The 13,316-nt window shown below is 36.1% G+C and overlaps 1 protein-coding gene across 2 annotated transcripts in view; it reads left to right on the plus strand.

Moving 5' to 3' along the window:
* The window catches only part of LOC110383794 (homeobox protein dve-1), a 69,266-nt gene that overhangs the window by 28,958 nt on the left and 26,992 nt on the right, over nt 1-13,316 (plus strand). The window contains exon 2 of one of the 2 annotated variants that reach the window (XM_064043529.1): nt 4,200-4,371. In XM_064043529.1, the coding sequence (XP_063899599.1) occupies nt 4,200-4,371 (172 nt within the window). Of the gene's footprint in view, nt 1-4,199; nt 4,381-13,316 lie in introns of both variants that reach the window. The other variant, XM_021344699.3, reaches the window with a different exon arrangement.

A 13,316-nucleotide genomic window follows, 5' to 3' on the forward strand; every position in this document is an offset into this window, starting at 1 on the left:
TAGCAATAGATAGGTACGTACAAGAAGTCATAAGACTTTTTCAATCTCCATCTATCTTTACCTTGCTAAACTTCTAGGTATCTTCCAAGCAAACAAAGACTGAGTCTCGGATATCTATGAAAATAGTAGCTGACATCTCTTGAGCTTCGTTTACATAGCAATTGTTACAATTATGATTTACATATTTGCCGATCTTGTAATCTGATGTGTTATGTGTGATAGTGTCAGCGATATGCTGGCTTGCATCATGTGAGTCAATAGTTGTACGTCAGAACTCTGAAACTGAAGTTGGTAAGGTTTAGGTTTTATTTTAGGTTGGTAATGGTAAAATAGATTTATTTTAGGTGAATATGGATGTTGTGTTTTTGTAATGGGTTAGATTCTTTAATTGAATATCAAAATCTGTTACATAATTATCCAAAATACATGGTTAGTGCTGCCAAGAGTTTTTCGTCGTTTGAACATCTTTGGCAGTCGTTACGAGCAGTCTGAAGCCAGAAAGTCTGTCAACAAATCTTAGCAGACTGTATCGGGTTGCATGGGTTACTGTTTTGAGGAGATCTAATAGGCATTCGCCCCCTGTAAAACACTCATACTGCGGTGGATCCGGTTAGACTGGAAGCTGACCCTAACATTGTTTGTAAAGGCTAGGCCGATGATGATTCTAGAAACGATACTCATAAGTGCATCGGGTACAATAAATCGATTGAACAAATCAAATAGCTTTAAATCAAAGCTGTGACATATCTTTATTTAAATATCGTTCTAGAATATTGCCTTTGAGGAGTTATTTCTGGAGAATAATTTAGTAGGATGAAGAGACAAAACAAACATAATAAGGGGTTCAAGTTGAACCATATCACTATTACGAGTTAATGCATTGTTTGTCAATATTAGCAAGAGATACAAGAGTGTGGGAACACAAATAGGATTATCAGCGATTATTAGGAAAACAAGAAATTTGGTACGACTCCTACCTATTAAGTCTTTAAAATGAAAAAGATAAAATTGTACCCTATACTACAAGCATAGAGCTTAAAGCTGAAGTGCTAAAGGTAATACTAGGTGTTTACTTCCTAATTATTGTGTAATAGAAGAACGTAATTTCCATGTAATTATGTATGAAGGGGTGTTTTATCTGTATAGGTACGAATCGAATGCATAAATTTTAACCATTTTTAGTGACATCCTTAAAGTCTAACCTAACGTTATAAGTATGGCTGAAAATTGAAAATCTCTGAATCAGATTAACAAATCCACGTATTCCACACAATTAAGACTAACAGAACATCAATTTAATCCAACACCCACTAAAACCGAACCCAACACTTTCCCAGTACAAAAGTCCAACAAAGCTCAACAAGTCCCAACTCACACAAATCGTTCCAAATAAATTGTAAAGTTCGGCGAACATATCCATTGTAATTGTGGTACGTGCTAGCCGTGATTGCAGCAAGAGTTAACACATAATACATTACAGTTTATGTCACAACACAATCAGGCTCCGCCGAGGACGAATCAGGCGGCGACGCGCGTAATCTGGGTTAACAGGGGTCAAACGACATCACAAATTCCAATACGATATTAGACGTATCTGTGGCGCGAATCAACGATTCTATGGACGGACAAACTGTGCGTGCTATTGGCCAACACGCCCCTGCCTTGTTCGCTTCATGCGGCACATTTTGCACATGCACTTTGATTGTGCACGTCAAATTGCTCAGAATTGCTAAGGGTTAATTTATTGTTCAGCCGAGTGTACCTCTGCAACTAGATCATTTCGCTCTTCATCTCTCCTCCAGCACGCTCTTAAGTTTAATGGTTCTGCTATTGAATCAAGTAATGCGATCATTTGTCATGGTGTTTCGGGTATGGTGTTATGATTCCTTAATTTCAATTAGAAGCTTCGTCCTCATTTTGTTTTTCTGCTGTGATGTTTTTTGTGTCAACTTTAACATTTGCGATGAGATATGTCGTGTTTGCACATCATTAACCTTATTAAAACACTATCATTCGTTGTGAGTTTGCCGTTATGTGGTCAAACCTCGTTCAGTAACAATATTCAATGAGTGTAATCAGTGCGGCTCATGAACGTTTTGTATCGACTGACGCAATGGCCAAGTGTCCAATTTGTATCTCGATTCGCCTTAAGTGGTTCGACTTTTCTTAGATTAGAATACTTAAAGATGTGTACTTTATTTTTCATCTGCGTTCACTCACTTGCAATTTTATTCTCACTTCAATTTTAAAATATGGATGATTGAATGAATTGTTTGAATATTGGAACTCAAAACCTCAGTTGAACTAGCTCACATACAATAAAAGGTAGTGCGGAATTGGTCATCAATGTTAAAGATTTCGTTAAAATTTTTCAAGTTGCAAGTTTATCTAAAGCGACCATCAAGTTTAAAGGAGTGGCTGACAAAATATCGAACTCATTAAACCGAACTAGAATCAATCATTTAAATGTCAATCCTTGGATTCAAGGGCCAGACATTATTGCACACAATATAGACTGGACCGCGGGAATTTCCAGATTAGATCCTTATCTACATTGCAAACTGTAGTCCAGTTGTTCTCAACATCAACTCTGTATGACGTAGAACTTCATTGAAGTCCACCAATTGGCTGTAAATTATAAAATTGTCACCTTACATCGTGACTCCTTTGTCTTATTAGAACGAAGGTAAAAATAGCGACGTCTTCTATTTTCAGTACATATTTGACTGTGACATGGTGCTAATCACGATGGCTGTGACCAAGTTTGTAATCCGATGACGAGAAGACACGAATTTGTACCGTGCCACGTCAAGAAACGTGTTAAATGGTTATTTTTGTGGTTTTAACCGTTTAAGATGTTATTCGTCATTGTTTTTGGTGTTAATTAAATTTTTCACGTCACATATTGCTATGCGTGAAAAGGTCTATTTTTACGCAGCGAATCTGTACTTTGTATAACGGTTTTCCAAACAATATAATAGGCAGTGCAGCAGAATCAGTGTAACGGAGTAAAGGGATATTCCGATCTCTGTTAAGCAGTGTGTTCAGTGATGTGTGTTAGCATACTGAACTATCAACATCAATTATTCGTCAGTACTCGTCAATATTCGAATATAAGCCTGACTAATAATTTCTCACTTCAATATACATAGTTCGATGATATCTTCCCTGTTATTCGTTACTCGCCAATTTAGGAATACCGCTAACCACAGAACCTTATACGACACTTCAGGCTTCATTAAAATTAGTTCACGAATTTAATACGGTACAATTACATGAAAAAATACAGTTACATAATACACAATATAATGTAAGGCAACGGTTCCCTTCGTCCGTCGATACGTTTCAAATGTCCCTCACGTCTGTCTTTGACGGACACTGTGCGCATACGCAACCATATTGCACCAATGCATGCAAGTGTACCAGCGCAAATTGTAGAATTATTCATTATTATTCGACCTTAATGGAAGCTCGCATGGATAAGCTCGTGTTTGCGTATTGAAATTATCCACACCGTTATATTAATTGGGCGTACGCAAATTTAATATTAATATTTCGTTAATATGGCTTGAAACAATTAGCCGCGATTGGAACTTTATGTATCCGTTTTAGTAGACTTATTTAATTCAGATTATTTTTGCAATGAAGGCAAAACCCACAAAACAAATATTAAATTTACGTAATTATAAATGAATAATATGATAATATAATTAATACAAAAATGTCACATCCGTAATTTTACATTGGATAATCACGGGATTAAAGCCGAGGCCTCGAGATTAACTCGAGATTAAATTGTTTAATCGTTATCATATTCTACATCTCTCACTAAGAAGTCACTATCTCTGATAGACTTGTGATATCACAAAAATATTACTGATTACTATATTAGATTAATTAGCGATTAGTTTTAAACATGTTTTGATTTTTAATTTAATTAAAGTTACAGAACAAATTAGACATTTCGTAGCTTGTTTTTTAAATGGTAACATGCGTCATATGAATTTATATTTGCGATTAAGATTTCCTTAATGAGAGTAATAAGGCGTTAACATTGAATTAATTTTAAGCGCGATCAAGATCTTAATCTTAATGTTTTATAAATGTTTCTTTCTGCGTCAATGCACCTTTCACCTAGTTTAAGTGATTTGTTTACCTATAGCATGCAATGTTGTCTAAGCTACGGTTTTCTTTCGTAGAATTTGTCGGCGGAACTCAGGCGCAGCAAGACGCCCCCCCGGCGGTCGCCGGAGGAGCGCACGGTGCCTCGCCCCCCCTCCGCGCCGGTGCACCACGAGCGCATCCAGCACACCCCGCATACCCCCCACCTGTCGCCCAAGAAGGAGGCCTTCAACAACCTACTGAACAAAGGTATTACTGGTGAGTACACCATTTTAAATGAGTTTAAAATTATAAATCTTTTGCTGATGATGGTAATATGGAAAGTTAAGCTTCATTCAACGCTACCAAATCAACGTCGAAATTGTCTTATCCATTTTGATCAGCTTGAGAAAGTCCAAACGCCCCTCAAATGTCTTGTAAGACAAGTAAGAGTGCATTATTCGTAGTCACGCACTATTCTTCGGCCCCCTTTGTATAAATACGGTTCATCTGTACAGTTCTAGTTAATCTGATGGCATTATTGATTCTCTGATATCTTTCGGTCGTTAAATCAAACGTTCGCAGTATATGTATGCGCCAGTTATTACAATATTTATATATGCGTCTATAAAATCTGGCAATGTTTATTGAATAGTTTCTAAGGAGTCACCTCTTTGGTATTAGTTATTCTGTACCGTTTATGTTTTTATTGTGATTGCGGCAAGCACGTCAGTTTGTTTATCAAGCTAGAGAAATTTAAAAAATACAATAAGTTATGTGTACAAGAAATCTTATCAATGGAAGTAAAGTGATTAATTGACGCAATGACACAAATGTTTCAGTGACCGATAATACTGATCATGTGTTTCTATATGACACAAAGTAACGTATGTGTTGAAAACATTAGTACAAATCACGCTTAGGATAAACCACGTTTAGTCTTAGTAGGCCCACTCACCGGCTAATGAGCACAACCCCCAAATCCGTGCAGCTAATTTCACGAGCAGTTTGGCGCTGCATCGCGCTTGTAAGCCGAACCGGCTCCATCCACTTCCCATACATCGTAATACCGCTCCATACCCTACCTAATAATTCCTCATTCATTCGCCTCTTTATAAATCATAATCTCCAAATCTACCGTCTTCTGTCCTCGTCTTTTTAATATAAATCCCTTTTGTCCCATCCCTTTCTAGTTCTTTTACCCCTTAAATCTAATCCGGCACATCCCGTCTGTAAGGCGCGCTCAAAGCATAAGCCCAAGTGCACACGCAGGACGCACATTAACACACATACAGTGTGCTCCATGCTTTAAAAATATTTTTATTATTACGTAGGTCTCAAGATAAATTAAACACCTAATGGGTAGCATTAGAATTATGTAAAAGATTTATTTTGAATAATTTTCAAATATTTGAAAATTACTTTATCCTTGAAGTTTTGGAAACTTAACATCAATTTTGGAATTATCTATTTTTTCAAAGACATTAGATTTTTTACTTCACTTAACCTTGTGTTCACTGAAAACATTAGTCTTAACTGTATTAGCATAAATTGCAACTTGCCACATAGAATGTGAATAAGCGCATAGATAGAATAAAACTTTATTGTCGGTTGCGCAAGCCGAATGAAAAGTATTAACAAGAAGACTATAAGTAGCGTTAGTAGAAGTAGTGTTGTCCCGCCAATCGGCAGTGAGTTAATGCCTAATGCCACTAATCGGGCGTTATAAATCATTATTAATTTCGAATCGGTCGCGCCGCCCGCGCCGATCCGTGCCGATTAGCGATTGCACAATGGCCGACGGATTACGCTCGACGTTGAAGATATATCTTTTTGTCAAATCGTACCTGAGTACCGTCAGTAGATTATATCTGGACGGAAATACTTTGATTTTAATTGTAGTTCTCTTTTATTTGGTTTCTTTCTACTAAATAGGTACTTAGTTGGCAATTTGGCACTGTACTTCATGTACTGCATAATCTTTGCACTTTTAGTTTCAGTGAGTTTCAGAAACCCACTGAACAAAATAAAAAATTGACTAAAACTATAACTCTACTCCTACGATATCCTACTATTTCAGGGAAAATAAGTTTTTTACCTAGGTGTACTTATTTCCAATATTTCCTCTATTTTCAATAAACGGCTTTGGTCTTCCCACATATCATTTTGCGTAAAACAGGAAAAAAAATGTAAAATGAAAATTCTTTATTTTAAAATTCTGTTGTCAACCCTACTTTACACGAATAAGCCAGTTTTATATAGATAAGCCGATTTATATTTTTTTTATTATACCTTATTATAATCTTTTATTTTATATGTAAGACTAACGTATGTACCTAAGCATGGTTTTATGGCCAAAATGAACGGTATGTTTCTAAAATTTAAATGCTAATTTTATATCTTCTTACGACTTAGTTTATCGCGGAATATTGGCTATTAAGTAATAATAATGTTTGGGCATCTTTCTGAACTGTTTATCTAATACACGTTATCGTGAATAAATATTTAATTTTATATTTAATAGATAGCATATTTTATAATCCCAGATTAGAGAAGGGTTTTTTAATAAGAGTCGTATCAAGATTAAAACCAATATTGATTTTAAAATATAAATGGGAAATCAATAAATAAGTATCTTTTTATTGACACTAAGCATTCAAGTATTAATTTTTCCTTATGTATACTAATTAATAACTAAAATATTTCAATCTTAATCAATGCGTGTGACGGACTTTTTGTTGCCTATCTTGAGAACAAAATTGGTCATGACAAAGTAGGGTACTATTGTCAATTTAGGTACCTATAAGTACAGACTATGATAAGGTTTATAGATAGTCACCGACCACAGACCCAACACGCAACGATGTGAACTCCAAAGAAAACATAATGAGTAGGTTATATGTATTGATAATTATAATAATAATGATTGTGGGTAACCACACAAGTGTCAGTATTGCATTACCATTGATAATTAAAATTAAAAAATTAAGTAATTAGTCCCTACTTATACTGTTCCGTGACTTCACAAAAAAAAAATCATACTAAAAATATTTAAATAGGTAAACCAAAAAAAAAAAATCTAGAAAAATGGGCTCATAAGTAGTATCCTATTATCACAATTACCATCCTTAAACTAGAAACATAACATTCTAATTGCTCTTGACTTTTACGCCAACAGATTCGTAGAAAAATCCTTATCGGTAGAATTTCCCAATGAATTATACGTTTCTACGTAAATGAAGAAGTAAAAAACAAAAGAAATCCGAAAACACATCAAATTCATAACTGTCATCGTATGACGTGACACATATTATTATTAGGGCCGGTACACACGGGCGGAGCTTTATCTCTGGGCGACATGAGGCTGATCCGGCCCGGATGATCCGGATCAACGGGATCCGCGAGCGTGTGTGTGTACGAGTTATCGATTTAATGTACGACTTACTTGTTGTTTTTTTTTTGCATGTGTGTGTTGTGACCTTTAGGGGTTGTGTTTTTTTTTGGGTAAGTTTGCAGTTTCGGACATTTTTTTTAAAGATGACCTATGTGTTAGCTCCTGTATATCTTAAAAAAATGATTTGTCTATAATTAAAATATGTGTCATGGATTTAATTTCATGTTCTTCGTTAAAAACTGCATTCACCTTGATTTGATGATGAATGAATATTGATTGATAAAAAATACGCATTTATGACGCTTTCATGATATTTTTATCTTCGCCGAATCTGAATGTAATTAAGTCAATGCCATGTTATGACTTAAAATTCTAAATATAATCGATACGTTTTCTCACACTAATGATATCGATATATGTACTGTGACGTATATATATGATAAGATACAATCGCGATTTTTACGAAATCCGCGGAATATCTGATACTTATTGTTTTAAAATCCGGGGTTATGATAAACTGTTACGAAGTGATTATGAGTTATGAAAATTAGAAATGCCATTTCATTTTGCGATAACATTTTAGAAACACATATAAATTAAAATTGATATTACTTACGTATTTTATAAGTATGTATTTAAAACGTGTATTCTCGCAGTAACTAATAGAAATGCTTAACTTTTTTGGTGTGCATAGTTATGCGATGTGATAAACCATAAAACCAGATTATCGTTACGTAAAAGATTTATGCATATTTTCCTATACCGCGTTAAAAAGAGATTTTCTCACTAAGTCGTTTAATTTATTAATAATAAATGTCTAATGAACGTGGGAAAGTAAATGATAAGCATTTATTAGTCTTTGCACAATAGTAACAAAACATACATAACTTGCATAGTGCAATACTTAGTTTTTGTTACACTAAAACATGTCTTTATTGGTAAAACTTAAAAAAAAAATATCCCTCTGTATTTTCACACCAGAACTAATAACACCTACGATAAAATTTAAAACCAAAAAATGTCGAAAGATGAACTGCAGTAGGTACTAAAGTTCAATCTGTCCCACTAGTGCGACCACAAAACGATAAATTCAAAAGATTCCCAGAATACATTTTCCATATTCAAAATCCATAATATTGTCGACCTCGGTAGCTAGGTAGGTACCTCGTACATCCCGATCCGGCGGTCGCGTAATCCGGCTTAGGACTGATCCGCGTATACTTGTGTATGTGAACACCCTACGGTTATATTGTTTCGTAGTGAGCAGTGTGAGTCTTGCTTGTTGTTGCAGGCGATATTTTTCTTGAATTTAGAAAAAAACTACAACTTCTACACCTATTTTTGTCGGTTCTAATAGTACTTTAAGAACTACAGTCACATTTGCAAGGCTTCAAAAATGTTCGGGTTAAAAAATCCTTGCTCAAATCCACGCGTAGCTATGTATGCCTCTTTTATCCATTCGTACTTTTAAAAGCTTAGTACTACGGGTATGGTCAGAAACAAAAATAGTTTAGGAACTGAAAAATAAAATGTTTTGACGCACGCGTTAAATGTGCCTAAATCAATGAATCTGTGCATTTACGATATACGTACTAGAAATGTATTTTTTTTTCTGAACATATTCTTAGACTGAAAGTGTGATGTCCTACGACCGACATCAACTACATACACCACATGTCGAACTTATAAGAGTAGTATTTAAAACTTTTAACCTTTATTCAGTAACATGTATTACTTGCACGAAACATCATCCAGACCATTAACTATATATTTCAGTAAAAACCACAATCAATAATGACATTAATTCATAGAATAAAATTGAAATAGTGGACCATCTCAAAAGTTATCAAAGAGTAAGTTTGCAGAAAGGACACTACACCACACAAACGGCAAAGAAGGTCCACTCTAAAACGTGTTATCTGTCGCATCTGAATCTCTTCCACAACTGGTCTATCTCAGTCGCATTTATGATAATCGTAAACACCGGTGGCCACACAATTATGTAAACGATCGATATAATAGCGAGTATCGATAATCTCGCGGTGGTCATCACCTTGGAATTTATGGTCTATTCCACTATAAACTATTATTTACATTTCGTAGCTTTAATAAACTTAATAATCTTCAATATTAATGTTGTATTTAGATTATCGATATTTAATTTTATTTGAAAAAGAAATCATTTTACGATCTTTGGACGAGATGACACAGACGAGATAAAGCTAAAGTACACTCAATAAATGAGAGTTCCCTAATTTTATTTCTGCCTTGCTAATAAACGCAAACGTTTACAAAAACTCTGATTATCAAAGAACACATAAGAAAAGTCCATTATACTATATAAATTACGTCACAAATCCCCGGCAAGTTATTCAACGAAATCCGGATTCCAGTAATCCGGTAGGAGATGTATCCTGGACGGTGGCCGGCCGCTGCCGCCTAATCTCCCTGATCCGGATCACGAATACTTAGCTCTATATGTATGTTCTACTTAGCTAGCTTTCTACGTGTCGGAGCTCCTCAGGTCTTTGTTAGAAACTAGGATTTTCCACTGAATACTAGTTCAGACCGGTTCAGACCCGATTTTACTTGTTAAATCCGTCTATTTTTATTACTCTGAATGGACGGACAAAAAGTCGGACCTGTGTTTGTTAGAATTTCGCGTGTTTTTCTTGTTGGCTATCAATTAAAATAACGGTTTGTAGTGAAATTCGCTGTGCAATTCTAAAGTTTGGTTCTTTTGAGAAAAGTATGTACTTTATGTGCGGAAAGCTTTTTATTGGATCGATAGGTTCTGCTTTGCTAACATAGCTTAACATACAAAAAACAAATGACTACATCGATAATCTCCAACCGATTAACTTTTACCTAATTACACGGGGGATTACATTACCCAATCATATCAATGCAATGGACTGGTTACCACGTGCGTGGGGCGCGGGCGGCAGGAAGGTGAGGAGGGGAAGGGGGGGGGGTGCCTCCTCCATCAATCATCTTGAGATAATCTGCTGTACTTCAGCCCAATTTGAGGCATGCACTCGGCTTAACGCACACATACAAACAACCGGTTTCACGATGAGCTAGCTACTACACGGGCTTTGGAAGTCCGCAAATGATAATCGTAAAAAGATTGTGATTAAACTTTTTTTGTGGGGTCTGAAGTTCTTTTTTGTCGTAGCTTTTTTTTAGATTGTGTTTGAAATTCGTGCTCTTGTACTTTATGTGCACGTAGATACTTTGCCTCTTTAGGGATGCAAGTAATGTTTCCTCAACATCCATTATTTAGGTTTTAACATACGAGAATACGTGTAAAAAAACTGTACTGAAAACTAGTTCAGGGTTAGCAAAACTATCGTTTAATGTTTATCAAGCTTATTTCCCCAAGGTGCACGGCAGTCGTTTGTCAAACACAATTCGAAATCAAACGATAAACGGCTCGTGATTACAATACACATTTCAACATTTCAATGTGTGCGTATCATAATGCAAATCCTTTACGATTATTCTTTTGTGTCTGACTTTAATTTGGTTTTAAACCCACTACTACATACGTACAGTCGTGTACACACGTATCAACACGGGCCCGTTTCCGTGTGTGAATTAATCCGGCGGCAACAACAGAGAGAGGCAATCAGCTGAGCCTCTGATCAATCGATAAAAAATCGTGGCGGTGGAGTTGTGTGGACAAATAAGCGTGAGCTGTAGGCTCTGGTAACGGATGATCCGGACCATTTGTCAAGATTAGGCTTACGGCGAGGCGAGGCCGAGGCGCGGATTGTCACTCCGGTTCTACAGCCCGCCCTGCTGCCCGAACGGTCAAGCGGGAGCTTTTTGTCATCCCACATGATACGAGCGCAACAATCGGTGTTTGCAACCGCTTTATTTCACTACTATACATTGAATTAGTGTAAACACCAACATTATAAATTAAAATAAACGACTACCACATAATCCGGAGCATAATAATTTCATTAGCATCACTAAATCTAAATACGTTTTTGAGACAATTCCTCTCATTGTTTAGGGCATCGTAAAAACCATAGAAGTGAGCGGCAAAGGCCTCGTTCACCCTAATCGCGGGACCCCGTCTGGCGGGCTTAGGGACAACAATCTTAATCCCTACAAAGGGTTAGTAATATTATCTTATTACAGTCGCAAGAAATAAACCTTTAATTCTGGAGCTTCCTTTAAAATATGGACGTTGTTAAATTTATGTGCCCGAGAATAATATTAATTTAAATTTACACATGAAATTCCCGGTCAATAGTGATTGATATTGACAAAGAGCATTGGATATACGTATAAAAATATTTCATCTGCTTATAAGCTAGTTGTAAAATTAATTCCGCAGTAATGTCGTTGACATATTCTAATATGAGTACTAGCATAACATTAATACAGGATATCTATATTATCAAAAGCCCTGTCCAGCCATTACTAGGCTCATTTGGAGACAGATCAAAGCAGCTGCTCATATCTCCATTCTGGTGTCGCGGTAATCTGGTGACGGGTTGCAGATACATAAATTTGGCTTCAATCGCACATTCAAAGCCCATTAATCGCGGATTCAGTGTGGACGCACCTTTAATGCATGCGCCGACTTCAGGGATGTACTCATTCTGTTATTATTCTTCTTTGTAAGACTGTAGGAATTAATTAAACTTTTAATCGGAATTGATTGATTAATATCGTTGTATGACAAAGCCAAAAAAATATGTATATGTAAATTTAGCACTAAATAATCTTATGTTACAGAAACTTTACTATATTTATATTTTAACACAAAAGAATACACAAATAAAAAATTGCCCCCAATGCTTCCAAAAATATATCTACATACTAAATTTATAGCCAACAAAAACATAGAAAGAACGTATTCAAAAACAAACTAATGCATGGGACATTAAATCCAAAAGATTTAAAGCTTTTCTTAAGAAGATTAAGCTCCCAAATCATAGTTGCGACAGCCCTACAGGATAAACCCGAGTACACACACATGGCTACCACTACCGGTGTATCTCCTGAGATCTGATAAGATTCAAATAAGGGATTAGAGAGGGACGAAGTGAGGATTCGCACGACTCACGCGCGGGTGCGACGGGACCAGAGCACGGGATTATCCTCGACGGACCGCGCCAAGTGTTCCTACGTAATATGTGACGCAGTTGCGCTAAGTATGAAGATTTAGCTCTGGATTTGAAAGAATGCGAAATTAAGGTATTAAGTGTGCAAGGCTGGTGTAATGGCCGTTGGAGGTTCGAAGTTTTTATTCATGAATCGGAGTTGTTGGGTCTGATAGTCCTTGTATGGAATTTGATGCTTCACATCATGTTAAGGTGTAGTTATCCTAAACAGTTTTATACACCTCTTGATAATTTAGGTGCTCTTTATTTAACAAAAGCGTATTCCAAATCCGCAATACCCGCAGGTGGCGTTTATTAGCTCAAAAATAATACATCACAACTCTTTATTTGTTAACGGCACGTGTAGGGCAAATATACCCACACATATTTTTATGTTTTCCCGGAACGCAGGATTAAGGTAAGGCGGGATAGGCGAAATCCCAGTATCCGGGATTGCCACGTGCGGGCCTTTTTCAGGATTTTCTCGCCCCAGTCCCTTTTACAATCACTTTTTATTTACAATACAGCCTACACGAGTCAGGTGACAGTTGTTTGTGTGTGTACAAGGAACAAGGTCGTGTGTTCCTGCCTTATCATGGAATTATATTATAATCGGAAAACTAAAGTGCAGGCATTTTGTTGCGTAATTAAATATAAGTACCTAATATAACTTTATTCGTATTTATATTATTTTAACA

Source organism: Helicoverpa armigera, chromosome 3 (genome assembly GCF_030705265.1).
Source record: "Helicoverpa armigera isolate CAAS_96S chromosome 3, ASM3070526v1, whole genome shotgun sequence".
NCBI classification, from domain to species: Eukaryota; Metazoa; Arthropoda; class Insecta; order Lepidoptera; family Noctuidae; genus Helicoverpa; species Helicoverpa armigera.